Here is a 16,977-nt window from a genome sequence, read left to right as displayed (position 1 = left end):
AGGATTTCAAAAAAAATATTGGCAACCCTTGCTAATTTATAGGGTTAACATATTCTTTGTGGTCCCAGGTCCAGCACTGTATCCATCCCACCACTCTATCCTTCAATTTCTAGAACACCAGACCATTTTCAAAGAAATGCTATACGGCAATTTAAACCTCCGGCAAGCATAAGCATTGCACGTTGATACTTCGAAGGCCCAGTCTGGCAGCCTCGGTCCAAAAGAAATCACTGTCCCCCTGCAGGGGCGCGTCAGTTCCGGGCGGCCAAGAGTTAAGCCTCGGCGATCTCCACAAGAGGTCCGAGCTCGTCTCCAGAAGCTGCAGAGTTTAATTGTTTCCTTTCGCGGAATCCCTCCCACCCCTTCCTCAGGCATAACAGAAACCAGACTCCGAAGGAAAAAGGATTGCCGCCCCCCCACCGGCCTTTTTGGCCAGCTGCTTTCCTAACGAGCTGTAAACGCAGGCGGGAGGAATGCGTGGGGTTTCTACTGCCATCTGCCGATCAACACCCCACGCAAGGCCTCGACCCCGAAGAACGATGGATCTGAAACAGGAGGCGAGTCCCGGTTACAGCCCCCGCCATGCAGCGTTTTACATGTGCACATGAGAATGCGCTCCCCTTGTGCAAGGTAACCGCAGTCTGGAGACTTCACTTTGGGGACGCCAACGGGGAAAAGGTTTGAAAGCCAAGCTCGTGAGAGAAGGGAGGAGTGCCCAGCGCCGACGCTCGCGAACCACCCTGGCTCTTTTGTCGCTCCCGTCGGACCACCTAGACTGCGGAACACGCCTCCGCTCCCCTGGTCTTTCAGTCCGCCTTCTCCCGCCCCGATCCCTCTTTCAGAAGCGGGAATGCGGACTCTTGGCAGGCCGCCCATCCCATGCTAGTATGGAAGTGACGTCTCGCTCCATCCCAACTAGCCACAAGCTTGGGAAAGGGGAGGTGTTGGGGCAAATACCGCTTCCCAGGGAGTCGGTGAGTGGTTTTTCTGGCATGTTTCTTGGCTGAGTGTGAGCTATTGTTCCCGCCCCAACTCGCCCCATCCGGCCTCCACCTCTTCCTGGGAACCCCGAGGGGAGATGGAGGGAACAGCCGGTCGGTTGCTTCAGATAGGCTCAAGCTGTTGCCGGAGTAACAGAGCTTCGTTGTGCAAATGTGCAAGCAGAGCTTCATTGACTTTTGTTTAAAAAGAAAGACACATTTAAAAAGTATTTAAAATGATGATCACGATATATTTTTTAAAAGGCCAATGTATAGGCAAGTACAAACTCTGCATAAGAACCAATACAAAAAGAGGGGGGGCTCTATCAACCAACTACAAGGTGAGGAGTTCTGTGGGAGGAGGTGACCTCGGGTTGAATGCCTGGGCCAAAAGAAATGGCCTTACCTTAGGCTGAAAACGTCAAGGTTTTTACGCCAGGCAGATGACTGGGGAGCAGGGTTGCCAGATGGCTTCAACAGAAATACTAGACACACTTGCTAGAAAATTGTCGAACACTTGCAGGCAGATCCCCTCCCCTTGGGCCCTGGGCAAAAATCAAGGATGCTCCTACACCTTTATTCTCACCTAACTCTCTGATTTTAACCTACCTCATGGTCTTATTGTAAGGATAAAATGGATTAGGGGGCGAGTGTTCTAGGCCACGCTGGTCCCCCTTAGGGACAAAACTGGAGTACAAATGAAATAAATATGTATGCCATTAAGACACACAAGCCAAAGCAACCCCTCTTCTGTCCCATCCTCATCACCTCTGGAGACAGGATGGCAGGAGTTCCCCAGGGGAAAGCTGCTTCTAATGATTGCCAAGGGACGGTGGAAGACCAGGGGAAGACTGATAAAAACAAGACTAGTCCTCAGGGATGGCATTGACTTCTGAATTGGATTGCTGGCCCCTCTGCCTTAAAACCAGGGAAGGGAGGCAGGGGGATGCCACTTGAGCAGGGGCAACGGTTCTCCTCACACATGCTCTGCAGGGATTCCAATAATGTTATTTCTGGTTGAAACTGGAAACAACATGGTTTCAGTTATATTTGGGACTGATTCCTAAAGAATCAGCCCTGCTGAGATCCCATTACTTCCAGTTTGAACTGGAAGTGACATTTCACCTCTGGCCAGACTCCCTACATATTTTGCGGTCAACCCTACTCTCAAGTGATTTTGGCAACTAAGGCACTGATTTTGGAACAGTGATAACTCCCCCCTCATCTGATCAGCTAGGAATGTCACCATGGTTGGGCTGACTGTTATTAGGCACAATGAGAAGTCCTTCAGGCCCACTCCCAGCCACTTGCTTACACTGGCTCTTTTTTGCAGCTGCCTTATGCTGTGAAAGAGAGATTGTCTGCTTTTTTCCTAGATGGGAGCAAGGAGAAGCCAGCATGGAGGTGAAGCAGGGCAGGCAAAGCAACTCCACAAGTGAGAAGAGGAAAGAGAAAACACTCAACACAAATGAGCAAAAGTAGATGCTGAAAACCAGTTCTTGTCCATGTATGGGCAATAAAGTTTTATCTGCCCCTTTAAGGGAGTTGAAGAAACCACTGTGTTGCTTGGAGAGGGGAAGCTTTATCTCCTCCTCCTCTCAGGAGGGAAACCATGGAAATACTAGCACCAACTAGTTTGTTTTCTACAAGCACCCATGCCACCCAAGCCCTAGGGTTAGGGGGTTTTGTGGCTCCTTTATTTTCTCACATCCCTTCTATTTTAACCCTTGAACTCCCCTCAACTCCATCCCTTTGGATCTGCCTGTTTCTTGAACTTCTTAATTAGAAAATTCTGGACATTTGTATGTCTAGTCTTTTATCAATTTATTTCCCTGACAGAAAGCACAAATATTGGGCTGTCCAGTTCAAAACTGGATGTCTGGCAACCCTACAGTGGGGTGGGCATTCCAGAATTGTGGCACCATATCAGAGGAGGCCCTGCCCCTCGTGGCCACCCTCCTGTCTTTGGAAGATGGGGAGCCCTTGGAACTGGGCCTCTCTTGTAATATGTACAAGCAGCCTCTAGAGGACAGCTTTCTGCTTTGCATGTTCTTCAGTCTTGGCACATCAGGGCTCCTGTAGAAAATTGGTGGCTGAGAGGCTGACTAAAAATGCAGGCTGAACTCGAGGAAGAACCAAATAAAATCCTGTTTGTTTTATATAAAACTGGCATGTCATGGTGTTCAAGATACAACAGTCTCCAAAGACAACCATAATTGACGGGCATGTTTCAGTTTTTACTTTTACAGTAATAGCGAACTCTGAGCATGGAAGCAAGTTGGCAACCAGGGTTGGTCTTTTAAAACTGGCAAGGGTCACATCTTATAGTTTGTTCCTCAGCAGTCTGGCTGCTGTATTTGTATTCACTGTAGCTTCTGATCAGTCTTCAAAGGTAACATTACAGTAATCAAACTTGGATATGATCACAGCATGAATAACTGGCCAATTCATGCCTCTCAACGAAAGGCTGCGGTTAGTGAGCTGACCAAAGGCTTGAAGGCTCATCTGTAGATCCAGTTCTACGATCACCCCCTAAACTACAAGTGTTTATTCATCTTGATGGCCAAAGCCAACTTTATAAATGAACTCTTCCCTTCTCTTCTTTCCGTAGGCGTATTCATGGACCACTTTCTTTATTAAAGTAGTATTCTCATGGGAGCTTATTTTCTTCTGTTTCATAGACTTCTAGTGATGCAAATCCAGCTCTCAAAATGATGGATGGTCAGCAAATGTTAATGATTAACAATGCTGGGGGGGAAGAGTCAGATGATTTCATTTGAGTTGGTCTTGTGATTCTGAATAGTAACAGATGGGATTAAGTGGCTAAGCAGTCTGTAAGAGGGGGAGGACTATTTTAAAAAATGGATTACATCAAGCAAGAAAAAAGATTTGTCAATGAGATACATTCTATAGAAAGATAAGTGATCGAAATATTTGGATTTAGTGCCTACAAAATTATCAGAAATCATCACGTTTTTAATTGGAATGTTCAGTGCTTGGGTAAGAAGACTTCACCATGCCTTTCTGTCTCTGTCACTTGTTTCTATGCATCAGTTGCTCTCTTTTTTACTGCTGTCTATGTGCAAACTAATTGCCAATGCCCCCAGATAACTTGTAAAAAAATGACTTGAAGCCTTGTACATTTGGCTATAATTGCAAATTCATTTGGATTTCAAACTTGGGGAGGGGGTGTTGATTGCACAATGTGGGGCTCTTCTTGTAGAATAATTACCCATGGTTTCATTATGTTGACTTTATTTTATTTACTTCATTTGTACCCTTCCCTTCTCCTCAGTGGGGCAGGCACCCAGAGCAGCTTACATCGCTCTCCTCCATTTTATCCTCAACAACTAGGTTAGGCTGTGAGAGTGTTTGTGACTGGCCAAAGGTCACCCAGCAAGCTTCCATGGCAGAAAGGGGATCCAGACCTGAGTCTTCTGGATCCTAGTCCAACACTCTTAACTACTACACCACAGTGGCTCTCAGTTGTGCTCAGTGGCTCAAGGCTTCTCTAATAAGCCTTTGCTCTGCCATATTGTGCTGTTGAATTTTAACTTTGGCATGCTTTTGACTTGAAGTTCATGGGAGGGAAGGCACCAGCTCCTGTTTTTTATTTGCCTATGTTTTATCTACTACACGTGAATGCTCGATCCAATTACCATAAAGTCCTTGAGAGGATGTGCAGTTGTGCCATTTTTATGCCAGTAGCCATTGATTAGTGTGAGCTTCCTCACAGCTGTGCTTTTGTTGGACCAACATCTACTCTGGTATAATTGAATTCATAGTAGTTTCAGGGTCAGTCGAGCAGTGGTGGCATCACCTGCTTAGCTAGGTCCTATAAATCCAGTTGAGGACAAAAAGGGTTTAAGAATTTATGTCTGTTATGCCAGAAGCTGACCAGCTTTAAGAGCCAAGTCTGCACTAAGAGTCACGGCAGAAAATAGTAGCTTCTTCTTGGGGAAAGGCTCTGGCTCAGTGGCAGAGAATCTGCTTGGCTTTCAGAAGGTCCCAGAATCTCCATTAAAAAAAAAGACCAGGTGGTAAGTGATGGGAAAGACCTCAGCCTGAGACTCAGGAGAGACGCTGCCAGTCTGAGAAGATAATATTGACCTTGATGAGCCAATAATCTGTTTCTTTATAAGGCAGCTTCGTGTGTGCGTGTGCATGTGCATGTGTGTGCGCAACTGAAGTGTGGAATATTTCCAGATGTCGGTGTAACAAAGATATCTGATGGGCAGCCTCTGGGAGCCATGTGTATTTGAGTGTTGTGTTATCAAACCTTGTTAATAAAAGTCTGTTTGATACACCATTTCAGTTTGAACTGTCTTTTCAGGTTGGTCCTGCTGCTAGGATTGTGAACTGTGGGAACCAGTTCAGATCTCACCTCAGCTCCCTAGGTGGCCTTTAGCAAGCCCCTGTTGTCTTTTGAAAGTGAGGCTAATGACACTGGCCCACCATACAAGGCTATTGTAAGGACTATTTAAATAATGTTCTGTGCTATGATGATCCTGTTACTGTGGTGATTAGATTCCTGTTGTTTGGACTATATTCTCACTTCAGCTCTTTTCCATTTATCCTACAGTCTTTGAAGTTATTCAAGGAAGCCTTATATTTTTGGATACAACCTCTGAAACCTGTGCAGCATGATATGTCTCTGGTCTATCAGAAGAGGAGAAAAAGAACTTTACTTGGATGTGTTAACAAACCTTGTTCAGACAGAAGTGCAAAAACAAAGTGACTAGGAATATTACTGTTCATCCTGGCAATGCAGAGGTCCATTGACAGGTCTGCCACAGTAACTGAAGCAGCTACAATCAAAGGTTAGTGTCAAGCCCCAGTATCGTCTTCTTCATATGGTTGCAGTTCCTGTTTACTGACTTGTTTTAACACTAGAAGAATATGGAAATGGAGAAGGAGGAGTAAGAATGAATTTGTGGTCTTCTCTGTCACAGCGTCCTCATTTTAGAGATGAATTAAGGAAGGGAATTGCTATCTTATTCTCTTCTTCTTTCCCCTTTGTTCACTTCCACATATGTTGGAATTGGCTTATTCTACTGTTTGCATAATTCTGCCAGCAGCTGGTGGTTTTAAAGGGGCTGAGTCAGCAGTGTTCTTTCCAGGTATTGCATGAAGCACAGCCTAAAAAGTTAATGAATATGGCATATTTAACTATTTGTGTGTGCTTGCTGAATATTTTCATAATGTCTTGGACCCAGACAATAGCTACAGGAGGCCACTTTTTAGAGAATACCCCATTCATCACTGTCTGGAATGCTCCAACTCAAGAGTGCCAAGAAAAATACAATGTGTCTCTTGATTTAAGAATTTTTGATGTGGTCATAAACCAAAACGAATCGTTCATGGGTAAGGAAATGACCCTTTTCTACAGCAACAGGTTAGGATATTATCCATATTATACCAAGAATGGAACTGCAGTCTATGGGGGTGTTCCCCAGAATTCCAGCCTAGAAGATCATCTCTGGAAGGCTCAGCAAGACATTAAAGAAACCATCTCAGATACAAACTTCAGTGGTCTGGCTGTAATTGACTGGGAGAGCTGGCGTCCTTTGTGGATTCGGAACTGGGGCTCCATGGAAATCTATAGGAATAAGTCTGTGGATCTGGTGAAGAGGCGGCATCCTGACTGGCCCACTGACAAGGTGGCTAAGAAAGCCCAGCTGGAATTTGAGCAAAGTAGTCAGGCATTCATGGCACAGACTTTGGTGCTTGGCAAAACTCTGAGGCCTGGAGGTTTCTGGGGATTCTACGGCTTTCCCAACTGCTATAACTATGAAAACAAACATGACAATTACACAGGGGAATGTCCAGAGATTGAGAAGCAGAGAAATGAAGAATTGCAGTGGCTCTGGAACCAAAGTCAGGCTCTCTATCCAAGCATTTATCTCCCCAAGGAGCTTGGACTTCTTAACAAAACTCTGGAGTTTGTCCATCATCGAGTCCAGGAAGCATTCAGAATGGTGGACCGGACAAGGAATGGCAGCGTTCCAGTGTTACCTTATGCTTCCATTATATATGAGCTTACCCCAATGAACTTCCTGTCACAGGTAAACTCCTGTTCTTTATGTTCTAATTTAATGTACGAGAGGTACTCACCAATGAGCATTTAACCCCAAAACATTGCATACAAGTAATTTCATGGATTTCAATGGAATGTACTGTTGGTGTGCTTAATATCATCTATTCAATATGCCATCAGCCTTAAGAGTTTGCTAGTAGATATGGCAAATATTTTCTAACGTTTCTTTTCTGAAAATGATGCTTCTCTAGTATGTTAATTTGAGTAGCATTTCTCAAGGTTAAAAATATCAAAAATGCTGATTTTTCTAGATTTTAGCCATGTGTTCTGATTTATTTTTATTAAGCCTGTATACTTTAATGAACCAAGGTTGAAAATCCTTGTGTTTTGAACATGAAAGTATCTTTAAGATTTTAGAAATTAGACTGAAAAAGTCTTTTTGCCAACTCTTTGTGAAAAATGCAATGACTGTTATTCATTCTGTGATAACAGTGAAGTAGGTAGATTACTGAGCATCAAAGAAATGCAACTCTGAAGCCATTGGACCCACTCTTAAGTAATATGGACAGGACAAAGGGAAAAAGAGAAGTCAAAATCCGATAGAAGATTAGGAAGGATTGCTGTAGAAGAAAATTAGCTGGTAGGACAGTCTAGGATAACCTTCTTAGGAAAGTTCAGGAAAAGCAATGAAGAAGGAAATCGTTTAGGCCATTCCCACATGGGTTATTTGCCCCGAGTTTGATGCTGTTGAGAAGCTGGATCCCCCCCCCGCCCCCGCTTCCCACAACATCATGATGCATTCATGCACCTCTTGGCTTTTCTCCAATCTTTCTCAAAACTGCTTTGCTGTGAAGTTTTGGGCAATACTTCAGTAAAGCCTGGATGGCTGCTATGGGAATGGGAAAATCCTGATTTTCCTGCCCATGTGGCCGCCATTTTCCTTGATCCTGTGGTGGCCATTTCCCCCAGCCACCTGGGGGTGTTTGTTTAAAAATCAGAAATATAATATTGTTATATCTATATAATGTTATAACAGTCTGTGTACCATTGTATTGATATAATGATATTCAACCTGTTTCACAGGTCCTCTGGATCTCTAGCTTTCTTTTTTAAAAAAAATAAGTCTCTAAGCCCTTTGTGTTGCAGAGATATGCCTTTCCCTTATCTCTGTAATGAAAGGGGCTATTTTTAAAAAATAAAGTTTCTAGCCCCTTTCATTGCAGAGATAAGGGGAAAGGCATATCTCCTCAACAAAAAGAGTTTAGAGACTTTAAAAAAAAATAAAAGCGAGGGATTCAGAGGATCAGTTGAACAGATTAAGTACCATTATATCTCTATAACATTATACCAATTGTGATTTTAAAAAAACACATAAAAGCCCCAGTGGTCTAGAAGAGAGGGGTGGGGTGTCAGTGCTGTTGGGAGATAGGGCTAGGAAACTGTGGCGAAGTCTGCAGTGTGAAAGCCCTCTTGCCACTGCACTGTGTAGGCAGTCGCAGCAGCAACAGAGAAACTAGACAAGCCTGTTGTGATGTCAAATTCCCTTGCTCTTTTTAAAGGTAAAATTCACCTTTAAAAAGAGCAAGGGAACTTGACATCACAACAGGGCAATGGCATGGAAGAAAGGGGAAACTAAAGAATGAGAACAAAAGTGTGTGTGTGGTGAGGGGAGATTAGAAAGAGTGGAAAGAAAAAAAAGGAAGGGGATTGAACAAGGAGAGTGGTTGTTTTAAATGTAAATACTTAACAACTTTAAGCTAGTGGCTTTCTCAGTTTGCTGAGAAAGAGAAAGGTGAGCAGAAGGATGTGTAGTGGTTAGACTAGGATGGATCTTGGAGACCCAGGTTTGAATCCCCACTCTACCATGAAAACTTGGGCCAGTCACACACTCTGAGCCTAATATACCTCTCTGGTTTGTTGTGAAGATAAAAATGGAGGAGAATGATGTAAGCTGCTTCAGATCAGATTGGGGAGAAAAGCAGAGTATAAATGAAGTAAATAAAATAGTCAGGTCAGAGGGTCAGATCTAGTGATCTGTCAGCAAAAGGCACTGTTGATTACAAATCTTCTCTGCTTTTCTCTTGTCTCGGCAGTCATTTCCAACCCTGGGGATATTGATTTTTGAAGTTGTGAGACCCATGTGATGTAACAGGCACAAGAGCTTCTTTCATTAGGAGAACTGGATATTTACAGATCTCTGCTGAGAGGAGGAGGGAATAATTTTGTTCCCTTCCTGCATTTCACTGCAGCCTACCAGATCATATGACTATAGTCCATGCCAGTACTGCGACCCCAAGAATAAACTTTCCCAGGATTGGAAAGGGAAGATCCACAATCCTTGCATGAGCAGATCACTCTGATTCTGAATAATTAATACATAATTATTTAAACAAAAATTTAATTGCAAAGGTAACAGAAATATTAGAATGGCAGCTAGAGGTAGGAGATTGGATAGCAGTTTTGCAAAATAGATCTGTATTAAAAGATAAAAGTCAGTAAAACTCCGGATAAAAATCGGTAAAAGAAATAAAGACTGTTAAAAGGCAATAGTTCAAGTTCATTTCACTGAGACCTGCACAGAAGAGGCTTCCATATGAACAGCAGGAAAAAAGTTTTAACAGGCATTTTAAAAATCCAGCTTGTAACGGAGAGTCTTGGCCATGATAATGACTCTCAAAGGACTGCTATCATTGCCTATTGTCTAACAGTGTATTGATTTCATTGGGCTTAGACTGGAGTTAATCTACATAGACTTCACTCTTTAGGACCAAAATGTGGATATTCAAGTCCAGATATTAAACAAAAGATTGTGATTGTTCTATTATTATTACTATTAGATTTCTGCTTATCCTACAGGGGGACTTGGTCAACACCATTGGAGAGAGTGCTGCCCAAGGTGCTGCCGGGGTTATCTTGTGGGGGAGTGAATATTACAGCAGCTCACAGGTAATACACAACATCATGGTTGGGAAAGGGGTAAGATAAACAGGTTGTAGTCCAAAGCACATTTACTAGGGAGTAAGTCCCATCGGCATGTGAGTATACCTGAATCCAGAAGAGGAAATGTTTAGAGGTTTGAATGGTATCTAGAAACAGAGCAAACCTCGATACTGTTCACTGATTGGCTGTAGGTTCCTTGCATTGTACAGTGTAAATGTTTCCTATCTCCATCTCTTCATCAGAAGTCAGCCCTGTAGATGTGAGGATCTGAATAAGTATAGTAATGATTAGAAAGTGTTCCATGTTGGAGGTCCTGCTGGTTTAATCCAAAAAGACCTTTCAGAATCCAAGAGGAGGTTGTAGGCATGAAAGGGGTGATTTAGGGGTGAATTATATAGGATGACTAAACTTTTTCGAGGATGCTAGAAAAGCCAGACACATGTCTGTTTATGTATGTGGGTGTGTGTTTCACAGTTTTCTTTTATGGTCAGTAAGCTCAAGGGCAAGCACTCTGATTATGAATAATCAATACATATTCACTTAAGTATTAATTGCAAACCTAAACATGAATATCATCTGGTTTCAAATTCATGTACCTAAAAGCATGTTATTCCTCAGGTATTCAGGCAATGCAGCAGACGCTTTCACTGTTGACATTCTAACCCTTAAGTATGTCAGTTACTTATTTGCATTGCCAAAAACAATGAAACAAAATTATTATGCAGAAACAACAGCTGTATAGCACCTTTCCTTAGTAACACTAATGTCACAAATTTGTGAGCAAGCACTTGAGTTCCTCAGAACTGTTCATCAGGCTGGGTGTACCTCCTCCCCAAAAAAGAGGGTGGAGTGGAGAGAACAAGAGGAGGGACCATGGCTCAGTGGTAGAGTATCTGATTGGCAGGCAGAAGGTCCCAGGTTCAATTTCTGACATCTCCAGTTAAACAAATCAGGCAGCAGATGGTGTGCCAGCTCTCTACCTGAGAACCTGGAGAGGGACTGCCAGTCTGAATAGATAATACTGACCTTGACCTCTTCTGCATGGTGAATTTTACATTGGGCTTTCTGCATATTCAACCTATGAGGATTGGATCCGCTTGATTCATCAGTTTTGGCCCCATACTGCTTAGATTCTTTAATTCTACACTTTGACGGAGCTGAACCAAAGTGGTGGCCGGTTTTTTATTTCTGCGTGAGAAAAACACCCCATTTCTGCCACAGGCTTTGAGGACTGGTCAGTTTCCTTAGTTGATTGCTGCAGAACTTACAAAGGTTTTTTTGTCTTTTTTAATGGTACCAATGTTTCAACATAGATACCATTTAATATTGTTTTAATTCCAGAAAAAAAACTTGATTGGTTGCCAGGGCCAGCACCAGGGTTTCTGGTGCCTGAGGTGAGATACCTGCCCCATGTGTGCGTGCACAAAGCACGCGCATGCTCCAACCCTGCATGATGACATCACTTGTGACATCATTGTGCAGGAGCGTCCCCCTCACCTGAGGCGGGCGGCAGTGGCGAAGGGGTGGAGAGGCAAGCGGGGACGCAGCCTGCTTCTCCACTTGCTTCCCCGCTTGCTGCTGGGGTGCCCGGCTCACCCAGGGCTGAGCCAAGGCAGGTGGAGAGGTGAGCTGGGATGTGGCCCGCTTCCTCGCTCGCCTCCCTGCTCACTGCTGCACTGCCGGGGTGGCCGGCTTGCCAGGGGCCAAGCCAAGGTGGGCAGCTGCAGCAAAGGGGTGGAGAGGCAAGCACGGACGTGGCCCACTTCTGGATCGGGGGGGGGGGGGTTGGGGGCCGGCTCAGTGCCTCCTTTAGACTTAAGCACTTGAGGCGGCTGCCAGCACAGCCTCCAGGGACACGCCAGCCCTGTTGGTTGCTATTCAACCAATCAAGATGCAGGGGAATAAAGGGGAGGACAAAAGGCAGGGCCAAGCCAGGCCTCGCACCAAAGAAAGCATTCTGCACTTCAAAAAAAGGCTTGCCTTGACTTGTTGGAAAAATGGTATGTGTACTGGGAGAAAAGTTGTAGAAAAGCCAAGGAAAGATAGATGCTGCGGCAGTTGCAGCCTTCCTCCACGTGGAATGTAAAAAAGTCTGGGAAGCAGTTTAGAGATTAAATAGGATATTTTGACCATGCATGCAGAAGTCTGGAGAGAAATCAATGCAGTATGAGGCCAGAACCATTGAAAAAGCCCTGTGCAGAAAAGACCCGTGATGGACCAATGGTCTGATTCAGTATAAGGCAGCTTCATGTGTTCATGCGTATGTGAGGAGAGAGTGTTTCAAACTGACATTACTACTGCAATACGTTGCTTATTCCCAAGTGTATAGTTTGAGAAGAATATCTTCAATGCAGCAGCCCAGCCATGTTTTGGTTATCCTTTATTTAAAGCTTTAGAGCCAGTTTGGTGTAGTGGTTAAGAGCACAGGACTTTAATCTGGAGAGCCGGGTTTGATTCCCCACTCCTCCACTTGAAGCCAGCTGGGTGACCTTGGGTCAGTCACAGCTTCTAGGAGCTCTCTCAGCCCCACCCACCTCACAGGGTGATTGTTGTGAGGATAATAATAACATACTTTGTAAACTGCTCAGAGTGGGCATTAAGTTGCCCTGAAGGCAACATAGAATGTTGTTGTTGCTGCTGCTGTTGTTATTATTATTTAAATAAATATCACCTTGGGGACTCTATTTAGGTAGAAAGGTGGCATACAAATCCTTTAAATAAATAAAATGAAACTGTATCTTTCTGCATAATCAGGCCAGGTTGGTGGTTATTACAGCATGAGTGAGTCTCATGTTGAAAGTGACTCTTAAAGTACTGAAGGCCAAGGCTTGTGAATTAGGGAGTAGCAATAGAAATCTTTCCACTGATGCTGTTAACACAGTTCGTCATACAGATATTTGTTGAAGTAGCATGGATTTTTGCAGAGTAGTAAAGCGTTTCTCCTTTTCAAGTTAACTTTTTCTGGACTCCTTTTAGGAAGCTTGTCTTCTTGTGAAGAACTATGTGGACACTCTCCTCGGTCAGTATATTATAAATGTGACCAGCAGCGCCAGGCTATGCAGCCAGATAGTGTGCTTCAGTCACGGACGCTGTATGCGGCAGGATAGCCACCCGGACGCTTTTCTGCACCTCAGTCCTACCAGCTTCACTATTAAGAGGCACCCTGCACAGCCGCACTACACTGTGATTGGTCACGTATCGAAAAAGCAGCAGGTCAAGATGGTGGAAGAATTTAGGTGTCGATGTTACAGTGGCTGGGAGGGCCCACGATGCAAGAAAAAGTCATCCTGGAATCAGTGATACTCCACCTAGGATACGAATGCCACATGTACAGGTACAGGCACACTTTATCCGAAAGAAAAGCACAGTCCTACAGGGCATATACTTATTTGGGGCATATACTTATTTTCTCATGATGACAGCACATATAATAAGCATGTAGTGCATTACTCTTGTCACATAGCCTTCCAGTCATCATGTAAGCATTCATGCATACTTACCACAGATGCGCACTTGGCTTTCTCCTGAACACTACCTTCCACTGTCAAGATACATACACATTCTGATATGTGATGTCTTTTTAACAAAGTCATCAGTACAATAGTCTACCCACCCCTAAAACATACTATATAGGAAAATATATAAAACAATCATATATACTTGTGTTTGTAATTATATAATCTAGAAAACTTCGTTGCCAGCCTCCAGATGGTGCCTGGAGATCTCCTAGTATTGAAACTGATTTCCAGGCCACAGAATCAGTTCCCCTGGAGAAAATGGCTGCTTTGGAGGATGGGCTCTATGGCATTATGCCCTGCAGAGGTTCCTCCCCTCCCCAGACCCCACCCTCCCCCACGCTCTAACCCCTAATATCCAAAAACTTCCCAACCCAGAGTTGAAAATCCTACTAGTAAATCTCACTTGTGGTTTGCATTTAGGTACGTTCTTAGCATCCACTGCAAAGTTCCATGGTCATCTAGTCTTATCGTGGTTTTGCTAGCTGTCTACTAGTCTGTTGAAACTATTATGAGATGTAAAAATGTCCTGTTTTCAGGCTTTTAGAGAAATTGGGATGTCTTGGTTTCGGTGTGTGCCCAATTTCATCTTGCTGTTGTGGAAATACACAAAAACTTTATATAGCAAAAATGTAAGTTTGGATAATTTCATTATCCATCCTGGACTCAGGAATTGGTTGCCGGAGACGGAAGCAGGAGGCAATGTCATTGGTGAGACTGGGCAGGTGCAGCAATGCATCATTTGCATTCTAAGCATTTATTGGCTAGTTTCGTGAATGTTACACCACTAGTCAGAACATCCCTGTCTTCATGCCACCTCTTTTCCCGGCTCTAGACCTGTTCTTTACTGAACGCAGTGTACGCCAAAGGGTACTGTTACAGTTTGTATCTGTCATGGATTATTTCACACACACAGCACACATACCAGCACAGGGAAGGGCTCTTGAGATGTCTTCTCCTATCAATGCAGGCTTCTCAAGGAGCAGCAAAGGTTTTATGTGGGCAGCTATATACTATTCCTTCTATTGAATAGAGGGATTTGCATCTGTGTGTGAGTGATGGCAGAATTCCAAGAATGCTTTAACAGCAATGGAGTGGCAGTAGTTCCCTGCAGAGGCCCCTGCTGCTTTTTATCATACTGCAAATTCTTCTGAGCAACTGGAGAATGAACTGATGTATATAGCAAAACAGATTTTGAAACCAAACTGTATGGCATATTTCATAATGTCAGTGACTAAATCATATTTGCTTTCCACATATGTCTTTCTGTGAAATGGCAAACTGGAGACTGACGTTGAGGATATTCAGAGTAAGTGTGAACTAAATACACCACTTCCCCTCACCCCAACCATGATCTAATCTATTGAAAGGAGAGAAAGCAGTAGTGCAGAGGTTCACAACCTTGGAGGCACCTTTGGAATTCTCACACATGGTGGTGGGGGCAACAACCACAAAATGGCTGCTGCAGGATGTAGAACCAACCACAAAACATTGGAGTATGAGGTTATACATAACTCTAACAGTAGCTCTTCAACATTTCAGACAAAAGCTGTGCTTAACAGGATGCCTTTTAAAATGAACAATGCTTAAAAATATTTTTATGCTTACATGCAGCTTACTTGAGACATGCAGCGAAGAGCCTTGTGCTGTGGTGGCAGCTGCTGCCAAAGCAATTTTTTTAAAAAAATCTGCACAGTGAATCAAATCTCCAGTGGCCAATCAGAAGCCCTGCTGGGCAAAAGCCCCACCTGACCTAATTGAGCCCTAAATAGATTATAGTATATTTGGTTGGCGGAGGCTGATCAAGACCAGCATATATGTGCCATGAGACGTGAAACCTCTGGCCCATTTCCTTCTTCCTTCACTGTTACAAGATGCCTGATTTTAAAGCAGTCAGTCTACTTGGGGATTAATTACAATCAGAGGAAAAGCACTTCCTCTCATGATCCTAATTCACTGCATTCCACCCACCCCTCTTCGCCAGTAGTTGCAAAGGAGACAGAGCCTTGACAGTTTATAATATCCAGAAATGGGTCCTGAAATTTGGGTCAGGGAATGTGTGCAGCGAGACAAGCATTCCCTGACCTCATTCACTCTTCCACACTTTCCCATATTCAACTAGGACTGGTAGCTATACCTGCTTTGTTTGCTACTTAGGATACTACTACATAGGGCCAACACCTATGTAGTATTAAGGGCTTTGCTTGGGAGTTGAAACGTTCTAAGCATTATATAATCATTATTGTTTGTGTGATTGTTCATACAATAAAGCAACTTGGGATTTAGCAAATCGTGTCTGAGTCTTTACTGTCATTAGCACAGTTCTAATCAATCCATCTGTGTGCTAAAAGGTGTGACCTACAACATGAACCAACAGTTTTCATACTATATACATATTATCTAACAGCACAGTTATAAGGCCATTCTGGAAACTGTTTAGGTTGGCATCTAAACCCCTTCACTGGTATAACATGGAGATCTGTCAGCATAGTAGTGGCCAGTGGCAGTGGAAAGTATGGTCAAGTCACAGCTGACTTTTGGCACACACACACACTCCTGAGGTTTTCAAGGTGAGAGGTGAACAGAGGTGGTTTGCCATGGCCTGCCTCTCTATAGCAACCCTGGACTTCCTTGGTGGTCTTCTATCCAAGTGGTAATCAGGACTGACCCTACTCAGCTTCTGAGATCAGATTAGTCTGGGCCAGCCAGGACAAGGCATTGTTCAGAACAACATTGGTATAAATCTGGAGCTGGCATGGATCTGCTGGTGTAGAGGGTCTATGGACACTGAATTCTAGGGAACAGAAACATGTTTAAGGCATGATGGATAAACCGCTAGTCTGCAGTTCGTACACACTTAAAATGGAGTACAGGCTCTGTTGCAGACTTAATTGGAATATATGATATGTGTGCAGAACTGGTTTCAAGATGCTTCAAAGACTAGTGAGATAAAGGAGCAAGGGTGTGTATGTTAAACTGGTATACTAAACTGCACCAGGGCTGGGAAGATGAGGGGGGGGGGGTCCACTCCCAGGTTCAGTGGGAGTGTTTATTAGATATGCCTATTTTTTCATTGGCATAACATTAAAGCCTTGTGGATTGACAATACCACTCTGGAAATCTCTGGAGATTTGGGGGTAATGTCTGTGGTGGGGAAAAGCTATAGATATGATGCCATAGGGTCTCCCCGTTGAAACTTCCTTTTTGCTCCAGAGGATGATCACTGCGGACTGGAGATAAGTTAAAGATTCAGGTCCAGTGGCACCCTAGATCTGTACTCCTGGGAGAATTCCAGGCCCCACCTGGAAGCACAGGGGGAAAGGAAAATATGTGAATATAAAAGTCAGCAATTAATCAAGCAAAACAGAGTTCCAAGTTTCTCTAGCAATCTGCCAGTCTGGTTTTTCTGGGCCTAGGGCACTGGGCCATCAGCAGCTTGATCTTGGTTCCTGCTTTATAATTTCACTGCCCTAGATTTCACATGCTCATCCTGTCTTCACTAAAC

General features: G+C 43.8%; 1 protein-coding gene across 5 annotated transcripts; it reads left to right on the top strand.

The window, feature by feature from the left end:
• The first annotated feature begins 433 nt into the window (after positions 1-433).
• HYAL1 (hyaluronidase 1) lies at positions 434-15,747 on the top strand. Of its 5 annotated transcripts, none has more exons than XM_054977148.1 (4): positions 434-630; positions 5,563-7,045; positions 9,874-9,963; positions 12,934-15,747. In XM_054977148.1, the coding sequence occupies exons 2-4, from the start codon at positions 6,131-6,133 to the stop codon at positions 13,255-13,257; spliced, it is 1,329 nt and encodes a 442-aa protein (XP_054833123.1). In that variant the 5' UTR covers positions 434-630; positions 5,563-6,130; the 3' UTR covers positions 13,258-15,747. The 5 variants fall into 5 exon arrangements, with proteins under 5 accessions (XP_054833123.1, XP_054833122.1, XP_054833125.1 ...); XM_054977147.1 differs by lacking the exon at positions 434-630 and adding an exon at positions 3,800-3,980; XM_054977150.1 differs by lacking the exon at positions 434-630 and adding an exon at positions 4,704-4,747.
• The last annotated feature ends 1,230 nt before the right edge of the window (positions 15,748-16,977 follow it).

The sequence above is a fragment of the Eublepharis macularius genome, chromosome 4 (assembly GCF_028583425.1).
Source record: "Eublepharis macularius isolate TG4126 chromosome 4, MPM_Emac_v1.0, whole genome shotgun sequence".
In the NCBI taxonomy this organism is placed as follows: Eukaryota; Metazoa; Chordata; class Lepidosauria; order Squamata; family Eublepharidae; genus Eublepharis; species Eublepharis macularius.
The sequence above is the reverse complement of the archived record's forward strand: the minus strand, read 5'-3'. Positions and strand labels throughout refer to the sequence as shown.